The sequence below is a fragment of the Pipra filicauda genome, unplaced genomic scaffold (genome assembly GCF_003945595.2).
Source record: "Pipra filicauda isolate LSUMZ 115617 unplaced genomic scaffold, ASM394559v2 scaffold127_size2900866_pilon, whole genome shotgun sequence".
Lineage (NCBI taxonomy): Eukaryota > Metazoa > Chordata > Aves > Passeriformes > Pipridae > Pipra > Pipra filicauda.
Window position 1 is genome coordinate 2,090,181 of NW_024103740.1, and position 23,374 is coordinate 2,113,554.

Here is a 23,374-nt window from a genome sequence, read left to right on the forward strand (position 1 = left end):
AATGCCGTTAATGGGAGGGAAGTTCTGCTGTCGAGGGAGTCGCACAGCAGCTGTGTGTCTGGAGAGCGGTGAGGGCTTTCGCAGCTATGCTAGCTAATTAGAAACGTAGCATCGATAGTGTTTATTTTTCACTTAATTGCTGTGATTTTATATACAGCGTTATGTATTGTATATCTTATAAAGCTGGCTGCCCACTCGTGCCTGCCCACAGGCCAGAGCCAGGGCTCAGAGCCGGGAGCCACTGGAGGAGGAGGCAGTGCCCTCCTGCCGGGACAGAGGCTGGACAGGGAAGGTCACCTTTACCACCTGACACAAGTGTCAACAGCTGGAAGGAATCCACAGGGAAGAGCAACAAGGCGGGAAAACAGTGAAGTGAAGGCTCTAGAAACAGAATAGCAAAGCTGAGGAAATAGCTCGTATTAGATTTGTATTAACATAAATGAGGACTTTGACCCTTTTCCTGGTGTGTGTGTCTGTGGGGAAGAATGCGAAAAAACTGACTTTGTAGCGAGAAACTCTTGCAGACCAGAGGCGGAACAGGCACCAGGCAATCTTCTAAACGGGATTTAATTTTTTTTTTAATACCTGAGATATTTGTCACATACTGTCCTAGCTGGTTCTGAGCATCTCGGATATTCTCTTCATGGTTTTGGGCTTCTGCCAGGTGTAGCTGAAGAAAAATCAGAGAGATATATGCATATGTATAACAAATAATGGAGTGTCTAATTAGATGTCATACATATTTAAAAAATCTTTTGATAAACAACAGCATTTGTTAAGATTAAAGATGAAGATTTAAAAAAAGAAACCCTCAACAATCATTAACATATTGAAGAGGTAACAGACGACAAAGTTGTTTTTTGAAACAAGAACGACAGCTTTAACAGCTCTAAATACTCACTGGAAATTAGACGTTTCCATAAATTTAAATTTATTTTTCTTGGACTAAGCGCTGGCGATCAAGTGTGGATTTTCCTTCCACCTGACCTGCCTGTTGGGTGAGTGTTACCTGCTCCTGGACTGGCGGCTGGCTGCCGGGTGGGAGGGAGGGATAAGGTATCTGGAATGACTCCGGGATGCTGTCCTGACAGAACCTGTGAACAGGTGCTCATGTTTATCTTCCTCATCACAGCGTGTTCCATGAAACTGATACCTGTGGCGGCACATTTGTTGTCCTGACTATAGAAGGACTGCACTATACAAGGGCTGCACAGCTGTGTGATATTTAATGTGATAAAGCAGAACAGACTTCACCTGCGCTAACAGGGGAACTTGTCCGGGAGAGCTACGAATGGAAATGGTTGGAAATCAGAGCAGCAGGATGGCGCTCCATCCCCTCTCATCCCTGTGAGCTAGGGCTGCCTTTGCTGGGCGCTCGCCTAAGCGCTGCAGAACTGCCCCGCGGGCTGTGTTGTGTGAAGGGCTCTGCAGACGGCGGCAGGCCAAGCCGAGAGGTTTGTCCCCAGGTCGCGGAGGCGGCAGCGCAGCGAGGGGCGGAGCGGGGCGGGGCTCGCTGTGCTCGCTGTGCTCGCTGTGCTCGCCGTGCTCAGCGCTGCGGGCCCGCGGGCGGGCGGCGGTTGCCGGGGAGCGCTGGGGCAGCGCCGCCAAGGGAGCGGGGCCGGGCCGGGCCGGGTGCGAGCCCCGCGCAGGTACCGAGCGGGGCCGGGGCTGTGCCGGGGGCCGGGGGCACGGCGGCCGAGGCGGGGAGGGCCGTGGGGAGGCGAGGCAGCGGCCCCGGCCTGGGGCGGGCTCGGTGTCTGGGGGCGGGCGGGCAGGAATGGGCCGGAGCGAGGGAACAAAGCGCCGTCAGGCCTTGCCGGGCGGTGCTGGGCTCTGGGTTTTCGCTCCGGTGGGAGCGAGCAGTGTCAGATGTGTAGGCGCTTTTAAGGAAACAAGGCTGTAATTTATCTTTGGGTTTGTTTTTTTTTTATGTTTTCCATGGAAATATTGGCATCTCTTCATACAGACGTATGTATACTCCGTATCGGGACGGAGACTCACGGGAGTAAGACACAAATGCCTCTCAGCCCCCTGTTCTTTCTTTAATACCAGCGCTTTTTTCCTCTTTTTTTTTTTCTTTTTTTTTTTTCCAATTCGGCTGCAATGTTATTTATTGTTTTTTTACGTAGGATCTGTCCGATTGTCGTGGAAGATCTCAAAGGTTTAGTCTTCGATGGAAATTGAGATTGTCTGTAGCAGGTGTAGTCCTGTGAATCCTCGTTATCTCAACACTTGCTTTCTTCTCCATGTACCTGTGATCATCATTTTTTGGTCATATATGCAGATTCTGGTTTTATAGGGGAAAATAAGGAACAGCTTTGCAGCTTTTCATAATGATAGGAACAAGAGAAACTGATTCGGTTTTCTGGTGTAGAATTTGTTTCCCAGAACAGAGTGATACAGAAATAGTTGTGATGTTGTTTTCCCTTCAAGGTCTTTGAGGTGTATGGAGGAATAATGTTATTATTCTTTGCAGCTTAGTTAACATGAAGATGGAGGACTATGAAATATTCTGTAAGAAGCATCTTTCCAGAATCCAAGAAGAGGCAATAAAAGGAGAAACTTCTTTTACTGTTCAGCACAAAAATATCTCCCTCATTCATTTCTATGGAGTCCCTGTTCTTTCCCCTCTGGTAAGGCCTTTTTTTCCCCCTCTTTCCTCCCTGGTGTCCTAACTCTGCTGTTGGCACTAGCTTTGATGTGCACATGTAATAATTCTGCTGAAGGTATCTGGGTGAGCTGTCATCTGGCCTGCTGCTTAGTGTGTTCTGAGCATTCCTAACCCTAATCTTAAAAAGCGAATGGGTAAAATATACTTCTTTTCCCCACATTGACTGCATTGCTTGCAGTTTCTGGAGATTTGTTATCTTCATAAGCAGAGCACAAATGTTTGTGGTTTTCAACTGACAAATGTTATTGCTGGGCTTACCTTTATGTAAAATCACAGTGACATTTCAAATACCAAACATGTGAGTTAATTTAACAGTGTCAAAAAAAAGGTGAAAACAGGAAATACTGAGATGGTTTAAAAGCCTTTAAGTAAATTTTTTTTGCACGTTGTTTGCATCTTACCCTAATGTATTTCTTAGGCTCATCAATTATGTTAAGTCATTCTGTACTAATGCAAACAGAGCCAAGCTGAAGATTGTTGGTAGTTCCTGCAATACTGCAGCTGACTTCTTGTTTGTGTGGTGGGAAGTGTGAATGGAGAGAGACTCTAACAACGATGTCCAGAAATCATGATAGAAATTGCAGACTAAATGATAGATTGTCATATTCTTAATTTACAAATGGGTGGATATTGTAAAGTTGGGTAGAAAAAAAAAATGTCTGAATTCTGTGTCAGATTGGTAATGTAATGCTCATGGAAATTTTTTATAATGGACATTTTAAATTCATGTTCATTTGCATGTGTGCCAAGAAGGCATTTTGTGCATCTTCCCTTTAAAAAAGATATAATTGGTTGACAAGAAACTGCAATTTAACAGGTGCACGAAGTCTCAGATGATTCTTCTAATTGTTTTGTTCTCTTGGGTTTTTTTCTAATTTACTTCTGTAATTCTGTACTGAAATTTGCATTTAGTGATATAAACCATATTTCTTACACTCTGTTTTGCAGCTTAGCCTTGAAAAGAAAAAGGAAATACAGCAATACAAGGAGAAAGCATTGGACCTAGAGACCAGGAAACGGAACTCCCGGAACAGAGCTTTGCTGAATCGTGTTCAGGAGATTGTAGAAAATGTCCAGGTAGTGTTAGTCCAAAGCCACCTCATAGCTTTGCAGAAAACCTCTGTTTAGAGACATTTTGAGAAAGTCCTGGGGTTTAACTCTTCTGAAATGAATAGCAGTTAACTCTCCCCAACTAGCATTTGCTAGTATTTCATGCTATGTGTCCTCATAATTGATTATTTGGTGATACTCATTGTAATGGAGGGGACCTGCTTTTCACTGCTTGTTTTGCTATATGCAGAAGACAGACCACAATGTTGCTTTTGTAGCTGTGTTGGAATCAACTAGATTGTAAGCACAAATTAACAAACCCCTGGTGTTAGAACTTGCTTTATTTGCGAGCTTACAGTGTAATCAGAAAATAATTAAAATTGCCATCTCAACAATTTGTAATTCTATTGTGTGCTTTACAATTTTACTGCAACTGTATTGTTTTCTTTGCTACTTCAATGATGGATTTAGTAGAGGTTTAAATTGAAAAGACTATTAAATATATCTAATCAAGGAGTTGTCCTTGAAACAGTTGTAATGCAACCTTTAAATTAACCTGTTGCTTAAACGAGTACAGTTAACACTGAGTTTGTTGAGTTACCAAGGTGACAAACAACACTGCTTTGCATTGTTCACTGGAGTTTATGTGGCAACAGTCATCTGGCTTGGGGTTTGACCAGTAGACCAGGAACATACATTGAATACAAAAATAAGCAAGCTTTCTTTTTTTTTTTCCAAAGGTGTCTTCTTGATAACTGAATTGCAGCACATAGGATAATTGTAGTGTGAAAATCTTTTTAAACAAATGCTGGCTGGAAGTAACATGTAATTCTTACTCAAATAAAGTTTGTTTTTCAAGTACTCAACAAATGAAAACTCATATTTAGTTGTCTCTGGATTAGTAAAGAAATAAAAAATTATTTTATAGTCCACTTTTTATTAGGAATTATGTTGATTTGTTTGTGGTTGTCCTTAGGTTAGTTTATATTTCTTGTTGAAATTTTTCAATTACATTTCTTATTTGATGTAAACATGTTTTCTTATTTTAAGAGAAATCTTGCAAGATATTTTGAAGGCATAAAATTATTAAATATATCCAAATTACTTTAAAAAGATAAGAGCATCTTTGTATTCAGATACTTGGTATCAGTAAAAATTCCAAGTTGACCACCATTGAAATTTATATTTTAATTCCAATGACCCCTTTCTCATTGCAAAGAACTCTGTATTATATGTAATTTGTAGGAAATCAGTAACAGTTCAACTAAAAATTTTTACTGGTTTTAAGATATTATTTATTTTAATATTTTTTTAAATTTATTTTTATTACTTCTTTAAATTCAGGTGAAGTTTGCAGGAATCTGAGATTTCATTGAAAATGTTATTTTTTCTTTTTCAATTTGAATTTGTAGATGAAGAAAGGACTTAACATGAGTGATGTGAACGCACAGGAGGCTGAGAATTCTTGCCCTGACTCAGATTCAAAAGCTTTGACTGACTTCACAGCTCTGTCAGATGTCAGTTTGTCATGTTCTCCTGAAAGACACGGTTCCACGGACCTGGAAAAGGCACCAGAACTTGCACCATCAGGTACTGCAGGGCAGAGGACATCACATGTGACAGAAGTAGTTAAAGCAACAGAAGAAAATGTTTCTTCAAAGCAAAGTGAGAGTCGCTTCTTGAAAGATGTCCCTTGTCCAAAGGCTGCCTCTCCTGACAAGCTGTGTCACAAGCTCACATCACACGCTCTGCAAAAGCAAGAGGGACGAGCGGGGTCGCCGTCAGATGAGGATGTCCAAGATCCATGTGTAATGAGTCTTCAGAACCTGATAAAGAAATCCAGGGAGTACATAGAGAGAGAGCAAAGCAAGCGTACCTCAAAAGGCAGTTCGAAGAGGAGCATGAGTGAAAGTCATTCAGATAAAGAAAATGACGGTGTTAAAACCACCGACCCTGCGAAAGAAAGAGCAAAGCTTACAGGCAGGAGTTGCACTGCTCAGACGCTTGATAAACCCAGTCTTAATAAATCAAATACCCTTCTCCAAGGTGCCTCTACAAACACAAATAACACAAGTATGTCCTCTTTATCCAGTTTTTCTAAAGTGGACATACCTATGAGAATTGGAACGCCCCCTTTGGTGGATTCAGATTCAGACGAAGAATTTAAAAAGAATTCTGTGTTTGAGCGTGACAGTAGCATAGTCAGGAGCCTCACAGGCTCCTATGCCAAATTGCCAAGCCCAGAGCCAAGCATGAGCCCTAAAATGCACCGACGGCGCCCAAGACCTTTATCAATGGGACACATCATTATAAATAACCCTGTGAATGCCTACGAGTTAAGTCCTAAAGGCAAGGGTAGAGCCATGGATTTAATCATGCAAGATATTGCAGATAAAAATAACGTGTCCGAATCAGTGCCAAAGTTCATGGTGGACTTCAATATGGTTTGCCCTGGCAGAGTTCCTGGTGCCAACAGGAATTCTTCAGGCCCTTGTGATGGGTTGGGGGTTGGCAAACCGAATCGCCATTCCTTTGGGCTCTGGGAAAGCAAAGGAACGGTGTCGGCTACAGTGGAAGGACAGGTGGTGTTGGACAGCAGAGGGCCATATAGAGTAGAGACCAGTACTAATATCATAGCTCCAAAACTGACTGAGCCCTTTGCCGTCAGTCAGTCTGCAGTAACACAGAAGATCCCAGCTGGGAATGAAGTGAAAGCGCCTGTTTTGCCAGAAAACACTAAATCTAATTCCACGGTGGAACTCAATAAATCTTACGACGTCGAAAACCCGTCTCCGCTGCTAATGCAGAGCAAGAATGCACGACAGCAGATGGATACTCCAAGTGTTTCCCCAGCACACGAGCAGGTTCAGGAAAATTTTGAAAAGGTAAAACGTAGACTTGATCTGGACACCAACAACTGCCAAACAGAAACCAGTTCCTGTGTTCTGAGAGTTGGAGTGGAAGAACAAGAGAAGCAGTGGTTGCAAGAACAGAAATATCCTGTGGAATCAGTTTACATTACCCCTGAAAGTATGGCAAAAGGTAAAAGATTTCCTGTAGTTGAGGGTTACTTCTCAGTGCTGCTTACTTCTCAGTTTATAAATATTTTATAAAAAAACCCAGTGATTGTTAGTCATCAGTGTTTCTAAGTATGTATGTATATAAAAAGGCTAAAATTTTAGTGCATGTAAATTATTTTCAGTAACCTCATTATTTCTCTAATGTTTAATGACAAATTCTGAAATTCAGCTTGTTGCTTGGGCCATTTTTTAATGGCTGCAGAGTGGAGTAATTGCTGTCTTAGGAGCTGCTTGGAGTCAGAAATCTGTAATCTTGGAGTCAGTTATTTGTAACAAATACTTGATTAAACAATTTATGAGGGAACATCAGCTAAAACATTGTGCATAAATTTTGCAGATTCTGTATTTATTCTCAAGAATATAATTTGACAGCACAAATACTTATTTCCCATTTGAATCTAGGAACTGGAATTTAGTTTTGCAAAGAAAGTTGTCTTATTCCATGAGGTCTTAATAAGACTACTAAAAGAAAAGACAGCCTGTGTAAATTAAAATACCTTTTAATGGGTTGGAAGTCACTATAAAGGTATATTCTTCAAATTCAAGACTCTTACATCTGTATGTGTCTCTACCAAACCAAGCTGAAGTGGCATAAATAATTTTATTTCACTCAAGTAACTGTAACACTTCTTAGGGCTATATTTTTTTGTGTCTTTATTTTAATATATACTGAGTTGGTGTTACTGCTGTTCCGTTCATGTGCTTAGCCCACCAGTATGACCATGCAAATATTTTGTAGTAAATTATGAGGTTCTTTACCTTACCTTACCAGTGGAAATTTGGTATCAAGGAAACCTGATATCAAAGACATCTTTATTTTTCACTGATGATGCAAATTACTTCCAATAAAGGGTGTGTGTCTCTGGCAAAGACCACATAGAAGTTATTTAATATTTGATTTTTTGTTACGTATTTTTTCAGAAGATATTTTAAAAACTAAAATGTTGGCCTTTGAAGAAATGAGAAAGAGACTTGAAGAACAGCATGCACAACAACTGTCAATTCTGATAGCTGAACAAGAGAGAGAACAGGAGAAATTGCAGAAGGTAAGGTTGAAAGGAAAAATTCTAAGCAAAGGTTGTGTGTTGTATGGAAGTTTGTCAGGAAGCAGTTGGGTTTAAATGTGTATTCTGTTGCTTTGCAGAGTTAGAAGATTAGTCTAATGGTTGAATCTTCCTTTTGTAGGAACTGGAAGAGCAGGAGAGAAAGTTGAAAGGAAAGAAGGTTACTACAACGGAAATAGAGATTTCCAAAGTGAATATTAACAGTAGGATGGAGTTGGAGTGGAGGAAAAAAAGTGAAAGTGGCTTGCTGGAAAGTGTGCAGTCTCAGCTGGAGACAGTCCATAACACAAACTCCACCAGCATTGGTAAAACTGGGAGGGAAGAATATAGATTAAGTGTTTGATATATTTTGTTCTACAGTGCTTGACTGGACTAGCTGCCCCTCTGTACTGATAAGTGCAGTGTTCCTGCCCCAGGGCTGGTCAGGATGCACAGACAGCTGCTGCCCTCAGCTGTGGACAGCACACCTGAAACAAAGTCTGTGTTGTGTCTTTGTGTCACTGGCATTTAGCACAGATTCAGCCATCCTCAAACTGTTCCATGTACTTTACTTGTTATGTAACTTGTTATGTTCCAGGGTACGTTCAGGGAAAACAAGCCAAGAATAAACTCTTCTGATCAAGGATGAGGATGTGGATTTGTGTCACGTCCCAGAAGGTTCATTCCCGTGCCATGTAGCTGCACAGCAGCGGGCCAGGTGGTCACATTTGTGTAGATGGTTTAGAGGGGCTCTGTCAAGGGATCTTGACTGCAAGACAGTGCAGCTGTAGCTGGTGGAACACCTCTCACCTGTTCCAGAACATTATGAAGTGTTTTGTTCTGTCTCGTGTTTAGCAAATTTGCATGGAAATGAACAGAAATATTCAGGTTGCTTCTTGCCTGTAATTTACCTTGTCAGCAAAGCTGCTACCCCCAAGCTGAGTGTACACACAGACGTAGTCATTACTTTATTGGGAGAAGTGTGTGTTGAACTGTGTTCTGCTTTGCATGCAGGTTTTGCTCATACAACACCCAACACCTTTTCTTCGACAAGTGAAACTTCATTCTTTCTCTGGGGACCATCAGGTAGTGGAGTCATAAAAACCTCAGTATCCAGGCCAGCTAATAGAATCAAAACTAGATGGTCTCAGGTAAGGAAAAAAAAAGATATAAATCTTAAAAAAACCTCATGTTTTTCTAAGAGACTGGTAACTATAATAGCTGTGTAATAAATGTCGCAGAAAATTTTAGTATCCTTTCCTATGTCAACTTTGATTACATAAAAGAACTGTATAGAATATTTTTCTCATTCACATATGCAAAATAATCATAAAAATACGTTACTTCTTCTAAGTTACAGTGGGTACTTTTGGCCCAGCCAAAACTTTATTAACAGCTTGAGAACTTCTGTCATGTGATTGATGTTATTTGAGAAATAATTCATAATTCTTGCTTTTTTAATCAAAAGTTTAGAAAATGTTTTTCTTTTAAGGTTCTCAGTCCAGAGATACAAATGAAGTTTGATAAGATCACTGCTGTGGCAAAGGGATTTCTCACTCGTAGACTCCTGCAGACAGAAAAACTGAAACATCTTAAGCAAACTGTAAAAGTAAGATCAGCTTTTTGGTATTATGCAGCCTCTCCTCCTCTTTGTTTCTGTTCCTGCCTTCAATTGACAGATGCAGTCATGCATTTTCTGCTTTCAGAAGAATTGGGGAATGTCTGTTACATGAACATGTTTGTATTGCATTGCTTAGGTCCAAGTCAAACAAAGAATTTGTGTCCTGCATGTACTGTTTGTAATAACTGCCTTGTTGTGAGGGATTATGCTTGGTGCTTTATCTTATTTTCTCATCTTTCCCAGGATACTGTGGAGTTCATAAAAAATTTTCAGTCTGAAGCCCCACTGAAAAGAGGAAGTGTGTCAGCACAAGATGCATCCCTTCATGAAAGAGTAATGGCTCAGGTGACACAATTTAAACAGTTTTTTTCCTTTTCTAGCTATTGTGTTTTTGCAATATGAATACCTAAAACCTTGATAGTGATTTTGTTTAGAGTAAAAAATTTTAAACTATGGCTGTGAAGAGAATTTTTGTGCTGATCCAATGAGAGATTTCAAAATTACAAAGAGTTTTGCTTAGTTTGAGAAGAGCTTGATGATCAAAACCATGGGCATGTTACCTCAACCAAATATTTTATTAAAATTTTAATTGTTCTTTCCAGCTGCGAGCTGCTCTGTATGACATCCATGACATCTTTTTTACAATGGATGCATCAGAAAGGATGAATATTCTGCGTCACGATCGTGAAGTTCGGAAAGAGAAGATGCTCAGGCAAATGGTGTGTTATGTTCCAGAGGATGTAAACTGTCTTAAGACTTTGAGTCTGAATCATTTTACATTTAAGAGATTCTTACTTGCACCCTAAAATATTTCTTAGATCTAAATTGTTTATGCTTTTGCAAGTAACTTTCTTCAATATCTATTTATTTATTTATTTATTTTTTTTAGGATAAAGTAAAGAGCCCGAGAGAGCGAGTGACACTTTCAACAGCTACACAGAAATCTCTGGACAGGAAGAAGTACATGAAGTATGTGCTGCTCTCCCCTTGGGACTGGGGGGAGGGAGGCAGGGTGCAAAATGATGAATAGGAGACATAGGAAATAGTGACAGGAAGTTTTTGGAGTAACAGCTTTGCAAGCTAACATCTCTCCTAGGAAGAATGAATAAAAAGCTGTCCAGGTGTTTAGAGTCTTGCTAGTAGTATTTTGCTCTTACTTTTAAGAGACTTCTTGTTTGTACAGGAGAAAAATATTTGTTCTAAGTAGTGCATTTATGCTAGATTCCAGTGGTGGGTGCTTAGTTTGTGGTTGAATTTGCAAATTGTAAAAAGTGCTGCAAGTGATTTTATCAGTTTAAAGTGCCTGGCAATAGAGATACTTGATAGAGTATCTCTAGCAGAGTTTTTTGGGGAATGGTAGCAGGCATTATCCTGCAACACAGTGGGCTGAACAGTTGTATTACACTTGCTCCTACGCTTGAGTAAAGAAGCGATAATCTGTAGTACTGCTCTGGCACATGTAGGTGTAGTTCCTGTTGTAGGCATTCTCTGAGTGTTTCTGTTCAAGACCTGGATGATGAATTTTTAATTGAAATATGTTTCAATACTTTTGTTTCTCTAGGGCTTCAGAAATGGGAATACCAAGTAAAAAAATAATCATAAAACAAAAAACTCCTGAAAGCCGGTGGGTGACGGTTACTGGTATTTGGATGCTTTTAAGAAACTGTGATTTTGTGATCTGTATTTCTGGTTTGCCATCAATCAGCTCAATTCCTGGTATTATTATGATGGGCAGTAATGAAATCTGATTGAGCATGACCTAAGAAAGGTGTTTATTAGCTCGTTAGAAAAGATTTGTTTTCTTCAGAGTCAGTTCTAAAATTTTCTCTTCAGAAATTATTTATTTATGACTTTAAGTCTCTGTGCTCAGGTTCAAGGTTTTTCTTTGAAATAGACTGTTAAGCTTCAGTTTGGCACTACTACTTTTCCTAATACCCTTACTTTGCAGTGAATCATTGATAATGCTTAGCTTTAGGAAGCTGTCAGGAAAGAAGTGGCTCTCTGTTGCAAGGAAAGTGCTTGCTCCTTGATTTGTGTGATTGTTTGCTTAGATCACAGAAATTAGTGTTCAGTACATGCTGTTCAGAAAGATAGCAGCCTATCTGCACCTTTTTCTAGTATAAAAAGTCAGATACCTGGCATCCCTTAAAAACAATTTTTGTCCCATGTTTACCCAAAAGCTTTGAAGGCATGCTGTCTACTCATGCACTGTTCAAGGAGTTGTACCTGCACTTTTTTTTTTTCTTTCTTTGTTTTAAATAGTGGAAGTAGGAATTCTGTTCTGGAATTTTAATTCCAGCCACTTTGCCTACACGTCATGTGCATTACAAAGCCTGTTAGCCTTGCTGGAATTTGTTGTGTGAAACATGATGCATAATTCGGTATTCCTTGTGAGGTTTTTATTTTTAAAGGGAAAAAGCACTAATAAAGGTTTGTGTTTTAACAGCATACTTCAACCAAACCAAGGACAGAATGCCCCAGTTCATAGACTGCTTTGCAGACAAGGGTAAGAGCACAGTGTGTTTATAGCCTAAAGATGAAAGTAAATGCAAAGCACAAGAGTACAGTGATTGCTCAATAAGATTTACACATGCTGGTGTAACTGTTGTTCAAAGTAAAAATAATTACTTCTCCCAGTATTTTGAGACAGTGATGAAACTTCATTTGACCTTATACTGCAAGAAAGTACTTAATGTTGTCACCCTCTTGTGTATGTCTTCATTTACATTGTGTTCCAACATTTCTATTTGTAACGTTCATTCCATGAAGCTTTGCTTCCACTTAATGAAATATGTGTATTTTTATATGTTGACTGTAAGGTCACAGTGTCTGAACGGAATCAGTTTCTTGAATAGAGTTTTACAAATCCATTCATGGGGAGATGTTTTCCTACTTAATGTATCTATATAAGACATAATAATGTTGATAGAAACTGCACACGTACTCAGGAGGAGGCTCTGTGGGACATTGGCGTGGAAACATTTTTACAAACAGTTTGATAGTGCCTCATGTTTTTCTATACAGCCTTTCAACTTTGTTGCAAGTGACTTATTAACTCTTTTATATTTAATTAGAACCTTTAAGACCTCAGTGAATGGGGTTGAGCAAAATAGAAAGAAGGCCTCAGAGAGCAGAGTGTCTAACAAGGCCGTTTCAGGTGTGTAGAAAATCGGTGCTTGGATTTATAGTAAATAAGTTACTAGTATCTAGCCAAAGTAAATGGGCAATATATTGTTTTCCTTTCCTTGTGCACCTGCTTTGCTATGTCTTAAATCTAACCTATCTCTTCAACAAACACGGACTGGTAACTTAACCATCCACTTTCAGATTCTATAAACATAGTATATAGAATGTGCTGCACAGCTCATTTGCTTTCACTCACCAGATGCTCAGTCATAAAAGAGGTTGCCAGACATAACTGTTGAGAAACTGATTGTAGCCAAATAGACTTGGATTAGAATCTCGTGTCATTTGAGTCTTAGTTCTGTAGACACGTCTGTTGAAAGGGCAGGAAGGACAATTCCAGACTCATCAGTGGGTGTTCAGTCATCATACAGTCCTAAAATTATATATATTACTGTAGCATCTTGCAGGATATTTGAGTCTTAATGACCCGAGTTTAAAAGTAGAGTATTCCTCTACTTGCATATGGAGACGATTGATTGGTTGCCTTTTATTAAAAAGATTTGATAATAGTGCTGAACCTCTCCGTTTTCAGCCTGTTCAGGCACGAAGGGAATAAAACACTATGAAATATCATACACAGTTTCTATTTTTTTAATCAGATTTTAAATTTCTTAAGTGACAAACCTCAGTTGATCAAAAGGTAAAGTTTTAAAGGTTTTAAAACTGTTTAAGATCTGGATTACACATTTTTTTCTCAAAAGAGAATATAAATATATATAATATATAGGGTTTTATACTCTCCACAAGGCAAGTATAAAAATTGGGAATTTTGGGGCTTAATGGGGCAAATGTGTAATGTAGGATTTTGACTGTTTTCTGTAGTGATCTGAATTATCTTTATGTATTAAGTATCAAACCTTTCCTATAAGGGAAATTCTTATTCATTGCTGCCCCAGAACAATGCTGGGAAGGAGTATGTGCAAGTTTTAGTGCAGTGTGTTTTACACTGTTCAAATGTGATGTTTTCCCAGATACTACTTCGTGAAGTCAAGAGAAGTGGCTACAGAAGGATGTATAGTAAGGCAGTATGCATATATATATATATAACATTTTAGAGAGAAGGGAAAATAAAATAGCAAACAATGAGATGATAACCAGGGTTTAATTTATTTTTCTGCTGTCAATTCTCCTGGCAGTGCTGTCACCAGTGAAGTGGAGCAAGGCAGTTGTTCTGTTGTGTTCAGTGACACTGCAGAAAAATTAGCAAAACTAATAAATAATCTCCATGAAATATAAAGAAGAAAATAAAGTTAGCAATATAATTTTAGCAACCAGAGGTAACCATTAAGGCAAGTTTTCATCTGCAAGTTTGCAATAATGTATGCTATTAACTAGTAGTTGAGAGTGCTGAAGAACAGGGACTACACATTCCTATTCATTTAGTACAAGTAATCTAACCTATTTCTAAAGGAACACTTAATAGATGGGTAAAATGTGAATAGTGAAAGGTCTGGCAGTATGACTACCAATTAAATTGTGCTTATTAGAGGGGCAAAAAAGGAAGGAGGGTTAGTAGAATACAGCTGCTATAAATATATTCAACTTAGACATGAGACAAATGCTCTGAAGAAAATAATAATATACTCATGCAACTTTTTTCTTTGTTCTCCTCGTTGTTTTAAATTCTGTCTGCAAAGTGCTTTGTAGCTTTAATACCACTGTGACTGGTTGTTGTCTTTTTCTGGCAAGAAGGCATTTTGTTTAGGAATCAACTGGCAATCCTAAATTCGGTTTTTGTTGTTTTTTACTCCTTCAATCCAAAGTTCTGTGCTAAAGGCAGAAGTACAAACTTGTGAATCAGTGAAGAGTCTTATTTGCTGATTATTTTTTTTTAAAATTTAATTAGTTTAAATAGGACCAAGATGTTCAGTCAATTGCCTGCAAGCCAGGCCAGGCAGCGCATTTAATGGGGTCTGATTTTGTTAGAAAGAAGGTAGTTGAAATCAGGTTGCTGCTACAACTAGACCTGTTCATCTCTGTTTCTACCTGGTTTCTTCTTCTGTGGAAAAGAAGTACAGGGCACGAGGCATGTGGAGTATTTGGGTGGTGGCAGCAGTTGGCCAAGTGTGGTCTCTCTCACACGTGTGTGAGGCTGAGCAGGGCAGTGTGAGGAGGTGTGTGCTGTGAGGTGTGTCAGTGTGCAGGGCAGTGTGAGGAGGTGTGTGCTGTGAGGTGTGTCAGTGTGCAGGGCAGTGTGAGGAGGTGTGTGCTGTGAGGTGTGTCAGTGTGCAGGGCAGTGTGAGCAGGTGTGTGCTGTGAGGTGTGTCAGTGTGCAGGGCAGTGTGAGGAGGTGTGTGCTGTGAGGTGTGTCAGTGTGCAGGGCAGTGTGAGGAGGTGTGTGCTGTGAGGTGTGTCAGTGTGCAGGGCAGTGTGAGAAGGTGTGTGCTGTGAGGTGTGTCAGTGTGCAGGTCAGCACTTCAGGAAGCCTCAGACCTGCCGTGTGAATAGCAGGTCTGTCCTTTATCCCAGGAGAGAGGCTTCATGTGATTGCCCCTTGCCACTGGAAAAGGTTGGGTGATAATTGTATTCAGAAAGACTGTCACTTTTTTAAATGAAATTTGCCTTCTGCAGTTCCTTAATCTGGATTGCTGGGGTTTTTTTGCACTTCCATATACTATTACATAATACCCTGTTATTTGTGTGAGATTTTTATATAGCTCTCTTGAGGCGAGTTAAGGGGTAGTGTTAAATCTCTGATAAAGCACCATGCCTGTCAGCTTGGTTGTCCTACGAGATCACAGGTGAGCTGAAGAGTCCAGCACTGGAGAGTGCTGGGCCAGTGAGAATGCCTTTTATGTAGTGGGAACCCGTTGAGGTGTGAGGGATCCTGCTGTGGTGAGGTCTCTGGGCGTTTCCAAAGCTTCTTTGCCTTGTGCTGACTGTAGCCCTTGGACACCTGTAAGTAACCACTGCAGCTCTGACCAAGAGTAACTGAAGAGTCTGAAAAGGACTGGCACTTCTTTGTCACATTCATTTACTTGCCTGGTAGTCATTTCTCTTCCATGGCTGTCTTCCATTCCCACCGCTCTGCACCCTGTGGTACAGTTTTCACTGCTGTGTGTAAATGTTTGCTCACACTGCTGCACACTCTGGGTAACTGCTTGAACCTACTGAATGCTGAGTTGTGCTACTTTTTAGCAGCTTGCAGTGCTGAACCCTTATTACTGGAAGATACTTGTGCTATGCATAGTACAATGTGGATTTTTAATATATGTATGTGTATACTTGTTCCCCGTGTAAAGACTTATTTATTATTTTTATACTTGAGCAGCCTTCCTTTTATAAGGGCTCTGCCTGATGGCCTTATTCATACTGCACTTCTAATTCTGGTTGTCATACTGACATATGGAAACCTACAACTGTTTCTTGGTTTAATTAACGTGGCAGCTGGGGGAAAGGAAAGTTATCTTAAGTATTTGATTTGTATAATATTTTTTTAATTGATAGATTGTTTAAAAGTAGTGCTTGGCATAGTTAAACTTATCAGCCACGTAATTATTGTCTTGGTGATGTGACAGTTCTTTTAAAAACGTATGAATTGTAGTTGTAGATGTTTTAACAGTAGCAGAAAACACTTTGGAATAGTTACTGCAGAAGGCAGTGCTATAAAGTGTCATAACTTTCAAAACTATAGGTGGTTTTTCTAAGGCATTTTGGGTGTAATATTATGTAATAATATTTTAAAAGTAATCACTGTATACATACTACTGCTTTAAAACAATTTTCCTAAACTTTTTCAGCTATTTTCTTTTGATAATCCTCTTACAAAATCCAGCACTATTAATTGTAAAATGGTAATGTTTCTGCTTATTTTTAGGAGCATATGCAGGAAGAACCCAAAGAAAGAAGCCAAATGTTGTGACAATTTAAGAAGACAGCACTCACTGGGATAAACTGACTGTTTTTTACTGATGGCATTCTCAGCACTGATTTTAAATATTGCATCTTCTTTACGTATATGTATATTTAGAAATTATAAACATACTTTGTCATTTTCAGATGACACATTAACACAATCATATTGAAGTAATAAAGGACTTTGAAGTTCTAATACTTGTGGAAAAATTGCATGTTAGAACTTATTATATGTTAATACTAGTGTGTACACATTCATAGTCTTGTTTATTTAAAGACGACCACAGGGCAGCATGAAGGTAATTTGTGACTTTTTCACACTTTCTAATTCTTGTGTCTGATATATGCTTTTTGCATTACTTAAAATTGCAATTTCTGTGTATGATTGCTACCACAAGTAAGTCATGGGTATATATATAGTTTCGTACCATAAAGTTAAAGCAGCTAAATGGGAAAAAAAACCTCCAAACTTAAGAGTGAACTCTCACATCAGTGAATTTGTCACCAGCTGTTTTGAATGTACTTTCTGTATGAATGAGATTTACTTCAATTGCAGTACTAATGACCTAAAATGTTTTGCGTTTCTGCTAAGCTGGACAGACATGGATCCAGATTCAGTGCTGGGCAGATGGACCTACTTCATTGACTAAACCAAAACTGTGCATTTATACTTGTGATAGATCAAATCACCACCACCAAGAGTCCTGGGATTTTTTTACCCTGATGTCTACTGCATTTTCTGATGGAAACAGCATTTGGCCACGATGGAGACCTGTATGTTCTACAAAAACTCAAGAAGGCAAGATTTTAATTGTTTTACTGTTTCAGACTTAAATAGTAATTTCAGTCCGTAATAGTAATTCGGATATGTTACATTTCATTGATGACAGTTGCAATTTTTCCTAAGCAATTTCTCTTCTACCGTGATCTAACAGGCCCTTGTGCTGAATTCATGATTTGGGGGAATGGGGAATCCCTACCAAATCCCAACGAAATCTTTCATATTTATGAATATCTAACATTAAATGATCATGCTCATGTTTTACCTCAGTCTTCCAACCGATGGATATTATCCATCAACTTGAGGGGAGCATGATTCTATACCTGCTTTTAATGAACTTGAGACATGAGGTTGACAAAGTTTTAGAGAGAAAAGCTCTGCTTGTGTAACCTCAGCAGTAGAGAACTGACTGCTGGAACGTGAAATAGGTTATATTTTGTTATTTTCCAGTGTTGATATAACATACTAACTTTGGAGGCTTTGTAACGTGTTGACATGGATATAAGAGAAAAAAGACTGAAAATTTCATTGTGTTAAATAGTCAGCATGAAAGAGGAACATTAATGGTGAGACGAGGACGGTACCTTCATGAGCAGTGATGAGTGATTGGCTTGCTTGTGGCACCAGTTATAGCTTTTATCTGCCACCAAGTCTGTCCTCTGCAGATAGTGACATTGTTCAAAACAGGTGTGTTATACCATGCAGTAAGTTACCCAAATTGTGTACTTGGAAAATGGCAAAAATGCTGCCCAAGCACTTTGAAGAATGACACTGCTCAGTGGCTCTCTGCTGTGGCATTTATTTGAAAGCCTGGGGCAGGAGGCTCCCCTAATGGTGTAAATTTTAAGTTTTCACCAGTGTAGGGCCTGCCTCCTTCCTTCAAATGCTGTGGTGCTTTAAAATCTCAGTTGTAGTACACAAAATGCCCAAGGCAAGCTTCCTGCTCACCCAGTGGGCATCACAGCCCTGTTTTGGTTCTCAGCTTTCCTTAGGAGCGAAATACATCGCAATAGGGGAAAAATTAACAATGGCAAGAGTAACCTGTGTCATAGGAGACAAAAGGTGCTGTTGATATAGGATTGATGGTTTTAAAGAATGTTTTATGTGGTGTATTTATTATTAGCATAGGCACTATGTTGATGCACAAATAGGTTTAGTGTGTTAGTAGAAAGGAATGTTTGCTTTCTGCTTGGGTTTCACATCTAAACTTCTTTGTCTTTGAGCATGCTTCCACTGTGTAATAAAGCACTGTAGCACAAGGTGTTTTTTTTTTTTTTAACTTTCATGAGGCCTTTCTCTTGGCAAGTGCCAGACTTTGTTTTTGTACTTGATGTTTTGTATTTATACATATTTATCTTTTTATTTTCTGTGAAATTGTGATACCATTACAAAAGTCTATTTATTTTTATACTTTTATTTCGTTTTTCACCAGTCTTGCTTTTTACTTAAAGCATTCTGCACAATAAACTTTGAATCTTTAACAAGAACTGCCTTCCTTGTCCTTTTCCCGCCGCTCCCCGCTCGCCCTCAGGCGCTCCCCGCTCTGAGGGGCGGGGCGGGAAATGGCGGCGGAAGGCGCCGCCCACCCGCGGGGTCATGTGATGGGCGCAAGATGGCCGCGTTCCCCTGGTGAGGCGGTGGGCGGCGGGGGACCGGGCGCTGAGGGGCTGCGGGTTCCCGCGGAAGGGCGGGGGCAGCCGCCATGCTCCGCGAGCCTCACAGCCGCGGGGATGAGGCGGGGCGGCCCCCCGTGTGCCAGTGGGGGAAGCTCCCTGTCGAGCTCTGTCCCTGGGGCTCGGGGCCGCTCGGCCTGAGAGGGGGCAGCCACTGCCGTGGGATCGCAGCCCGGCGCTTCTCTCCGTGGCTCTCGGAGAAGCCGGAGGGTGCAGGTCAGGTTCATGTATAATGTGACACGCTGGTGTTACATTAAGCGCGGATGCAGCTCTGCTGAAGGGCGGAGGCGCAGCTGTGAGCCGGGCGGGAGGGCACGGCCGCTGGCCTCTGCCCGCTGCTGTGGGCTCATTTTAACCTGTAATAAGTAAGGCAGTTCCCCGAGGGCCGCTGTCGTTGCCCGGTGTGTTGTCACGGAGCGTGTCCTGTTTGGAGCGAGGGGCCGGTGCGGGGCAGGAGCGCTCCGCCCGCCGCCGCCGGGCGGGGTCACTGCGGGAGCGCTGCTACCGCTGCTCGCTGGGGGAGGTGAACATCTCCTGCAGTGAATTTAGCTTTACGAGCACAGTTTAATCTCTGATAGTTACCTTTTGCAGGCTCTTTAGAAGTAGACACGAGTTACTGACTGAAGAGGCAGAGTCAGCTTCTAGCAACGTGCAGTATTACTGCAGGAGAATGTGGGGTACAGCTGAGGAAGCTGCACTAGAAAGAATAACTCACAATCTGGTATTTGTTATGGAAAGGAAGAATTAAGCAGGCATTCTGACAGACAAAATAAAAATATTTTCATAGTTAATTTTTCTTCAAACTCTTTCTTGATTACAAACAAGCTGGTTTTCTCTTTGTGGAAGACTCACTCTCCTGAGTCTGTTGTGCTTTTAATACATGGAATATATCTAAGTTTTGGTGTGGCTGATGGGTTATAGTCCTGAGCAGACTAGAAATCAAGCCTATTGTGGAGTCAAGAAAAGTAATATGCAACAACTGGCATGAGGACGCCAAAAGGTTTTCCCCATATATACACTGTCATGCTGAACATCATCCAGCTCGCTCTTTCATATTATTGTGTGAGGAAACTTTCATGTTTAATAAAATGCAGAAGTAATTTGTGGATTTAAGTATTGTAATTCAACCAATTGAGGTTTTATAAAAACATCAGAGCAATGCTTTTAAAAATAAATTTACTGGGAGATGAAGTACTTTAAAACTTGAATTTATGTAGCTAAGAGGATTCGAGGATGTAAGACAGCAGTAACGTGTTTGCTAGCTGTTGCAGCTGTTGTTACTTCCTTTGAGTGCAGTGATTTCAGTGGAATCAGTGTGTGGTCAGTTATCTTGGAGAAATAGAAAGGAATAATGTGGTGCAACTCTGGGATCTAGCAGTAGCAAAATAGAGCAGAACAAAGCAGAGCAGTGGGATGCTGACAAACTAATTCTTACATAGTACAGCAATGAGGTAACCGGCTGGTAAGTAGGTCTGGTAACACTGATGCAGAAGTGGCCATGAAGGAATAATGGACCAGAGTAAGATGTTTCCATCATGTTGTTCTGTCACATGGAAGATATTGTCATGCTACAGGGTTTAGCTATTTTTTGGCTATTTTGAAGCATTACTGCGTGCTAAAAAGCTGGTTTGCATATCAATTGTCTGCATACCCATCGGTCTGCATATGAGAAAAAAACCAGCACCTGTTGGTGCTGAAGAATTGTACGAACATAGTGTTTGAATTAAAAAATTATTGGTTTAAAAATTTGTTAGAGTAATAAAAAGAATTGGCTCAAATATGAAGTAATTTAAAACTTAGTGCTACAGTGCTATGTGCAAATATTTAGAGAAATTGTTTGGGGTTTATGTTTAATACGCATATAGTGATAGCTACAGTCACTTGTGGGATGTGTTTCATTGTATTACCAAAGCCAATATATGTCTAGTGTTTTTAAGAGGCTCTTTTCTGTTTTATGTGCCTGGCTTATCTGTGCTCCCTGTAAGCTTTTTGAAGCCCTTGCTTTAGGATAAGCCCTGCGTCCGGGTGGGTGTCCTGTCTCGAGAAGGGGAGATGTGCAGCGAGGCTGGTTCTTGTGCTGAGCCTGGAGCGTGAGGGAGGCACTGGGGTTCGTAGGGTGGCTGGGTGCTGGAAGAGCTTTACTGACCTCAGGGTGAGGAGGAGGTCCAGCAGTCTCAGGGAAAAAGATCATTTACCAGGAGGAGAGAGAAAGCTTGGCAGGCTGGCAAGTGTTGAAAGCACAGGTACGGTGATGCTTGTGTGTGAAAAAGGTTGAAACCCACTGTTAAAGCAGCACTTGAAGCAGGGGTGTGTTTTGCAGTATGCACGGGGGATGAAACTCCACCTTGGCCAGAGTCTTATTTCCTCTGGGAAGTTGGCTGCACTGCACTGGCCAAGAAAGGAATGCTTAATCTCCTTTCCCTGGAGAGTAAGCAGAACGTAATGCCAGAGCAAGCTTGAACTTGTCCCTGTATTAGCTGCGTTACAAGCTGTCTTATCACTTGAATAGCTACATTGTAAATGTACTTTTTAAAGACTTACTTGCAGGGTGAACTTGTTCACTCCCACATGTGTATTAGCCATGTGCACTTGCCAGTGTGCTTGCACTCTAATTAGAGTGCTGTTGATTTTGGCCTGGGGGTGTGCCCTGGGAGTTGTCAGCAGTAAAAGAAATGCTACAATTAGGTAGCCAGAAAGGGTTTGAAAGTTTTTTCACCCAGATGCTGATTAACCCATGAAGCAAATGAGCAGGAAGAGTCATTGAAACATGGGACAATAGCAAAAAGAAGACGAACTGGAGATCAAGAAAGCAAAAGGAATAAGCATGTGGACTTCACTGGACTCTTTCTCTTGCTCTCTATCACATTAGATGTCAAAATTTCTCCTTGGAGTAGCACAATCATAAATTATCTAATTCTTAATTATTTTTAAAATGAAACTGGGTTTTGGGGAGTAAGTAGTATTGTAGAAGAGCTGGCTGCTTGACACTGCTTGAAATGCTTCCTAATGAGTTAGGTCTCTGAGTAGGAATGGAATTATTTGAAAGTTCGGATTAGTTTTTGTGGGAACGATGTGTATTACATGGGAGAAGTACTGTTTGGTTTTTTAGGAGTCTGATTAAAGAATTCTTTGTGTAACCACTGATTTTACCCACTTGGCTGAGGTGGTAGTGTGTGCTGTAAACATTCTCAGGATCCTGAATGAAACAGGAAAGAACAATTAGCTACTATTTATATTTACTTATTTTTCAACATGCATTTCTTTTTGTAACTAAACATCTATATGGACATAGGATATGTTTCTCTCTTAGTAGGTGATTATTTATATGCATATACAAATAAACTAGACATGCATATATCTTTGCCTTTACTCTTGCTTTTTAAGGCATGCAAGATCAAGAAACTATGCCTCAGAATCTGAAATGTTCAAGCTGGAATCTGTACCCTTGGATTTCGGTGATTACCATCCACTGAAACCCATAACAGTAAGTTTTTTTGTGCTTTTGGAAAATGAATGTGAATTAAAACTGATTGTGTTCCTTGTTTTGCTTTTGTTCCTTTAAAATTAAAAGGCTTTGAAGTTGGTGGTGCTACTTGTGAAGTTACTTCCTATATTAGTGGCCTGTTATTTTAAAGCATTGAGGTTTATTCTGTTTGTCCTTTACAGAAATTTGCTGGTGCTGTTATGTGTCAAAACCAATCTCCTTCTGACAAATATAGCACTCTAGCCTGTGGGCTTTCTTGGTTGCATTAAATGCTGAATAATGGATAAATTTAAAATCAAATTATTGCATTACAAATAACCTGCATAATTGCTTGATATAAGATTTGGTTTTTGGGTTAACTTCCAGTCAGCTGTGTGCTTTAAAACATTTATCATTTCTTTAATGTATAAGAGGCTTTTAAAGATGTGGATGTGCAAAAAAAATCCAGCTTCAAAGAGACGATAGTCATCAGCTAATGAATGATAAATGGGCAGCAGCTTCTGCTCAGGAAGGTCAGGAGGGACATAAGACAGTGGCCTTAAGAATGGATTTGATGTGCCAGGCTTGAGTCTTGAGTGTCCTACAGGAAAATTCAGGATGAAACTGGTGGAGGTAATCAAATAGCAAGAAAGAGGTTGGAGGAGAGGGATAAACCTAATAAAATAGAGGAGGGGTGCTAGAAAGAAATTTAGAATGGTTGTTACAGTTCTGTAGACCTAGAATTGGAAGGGAAAAAAAGTAATGGAAATGCTATTGAAGAGTGAGTGCCTCCAGATTCAGGGGAAGAGGAGGTGCTGCAATTTAAATGTTGGTGCTTGCTCTAAAGAGTTTGTTTGATTTGTCCTCACTTTTGTTGCAACAGCACCGTTTATGTAGCACATATTTTTGTGGTTTATTAAAGAAAAGAGAGGAAAGAGAAAGCTCTTTTGT

General features: G+C 40.2%; 2 protein-coding genes across 8 annotated transcripts in view; both read left to right on the forward strand.

The window, feature by feature from the left end:
• Positions 1–94: 94 nt before the first annotated feature.
• CCP110 (centriolar coiled-coil protein 110) lies at positions 95–18,774 on the forward strand. 7 transcript variants are annotated; one of them, XM_027743951.2, is made up of 16 exons: positions 95–998; positions 1,133–1,454; positions 2,477–2,633; positions 3,620–3,748; positions 5,134–6,763; positions 7,723–7,847; positions 7,987–8,170; positions 8,859–8,995; positions 9,337–9,453; positions 9,709–9,810; positions 10,068–10,184; positions 10,355–10,434; positions 11,027–11,089; positions 11,912–11,971; positions 12,540–12,622; positions 16,469–18,774. In XM_027743951.2, the coding sequence occupies exons 3-16, from the start codon at positions 2,487–2,489 to the stop codon at positions 16,519–16,521; spliced, it is 3,027 nt and encodes a 1,008-aa protein (XP_027599752.2). In that variant the 5' UTR covers positions 95–998; positions 1,133–1,454; positions 2,477–2,486; the 3' UTR covers positions 16,522–18,774. The 7 variants fall into 7 exon arrangements, with proteins under 7 accessions (XP_027599752.2, XP_039246183.1, XP_027599753.2 ...); XM_039390249.1 differs by lacking the exon at positions 1,133–1,454; XM_027743952.2 differs by lacking the exons at positions 95–998; positions 1,133–1,454 and adding an exon at positions 1,556–1,649.
• Positions 18,775–18,989: 215 nt separating this feature from the next.
• The window catches only part of VPS35L (VPS35 endosomal protein sorting factor like), a 50,346-nt gene continuing 45,961 nt past the window's right edge, over positions 18,990–23,374 (forward strand). Inside the window, 3 exon segments of the mRNA XM_027743947.1 lie at positions 18,990–19,035; positions 19,038–19,176; positions 22,345–22,444. Of these exon segments, the coding sequence (XP_027599748.1) occupies positions 18,990–19,035; positions 19,038–19,176; positions 22,345–22,444 (285 nt within the window).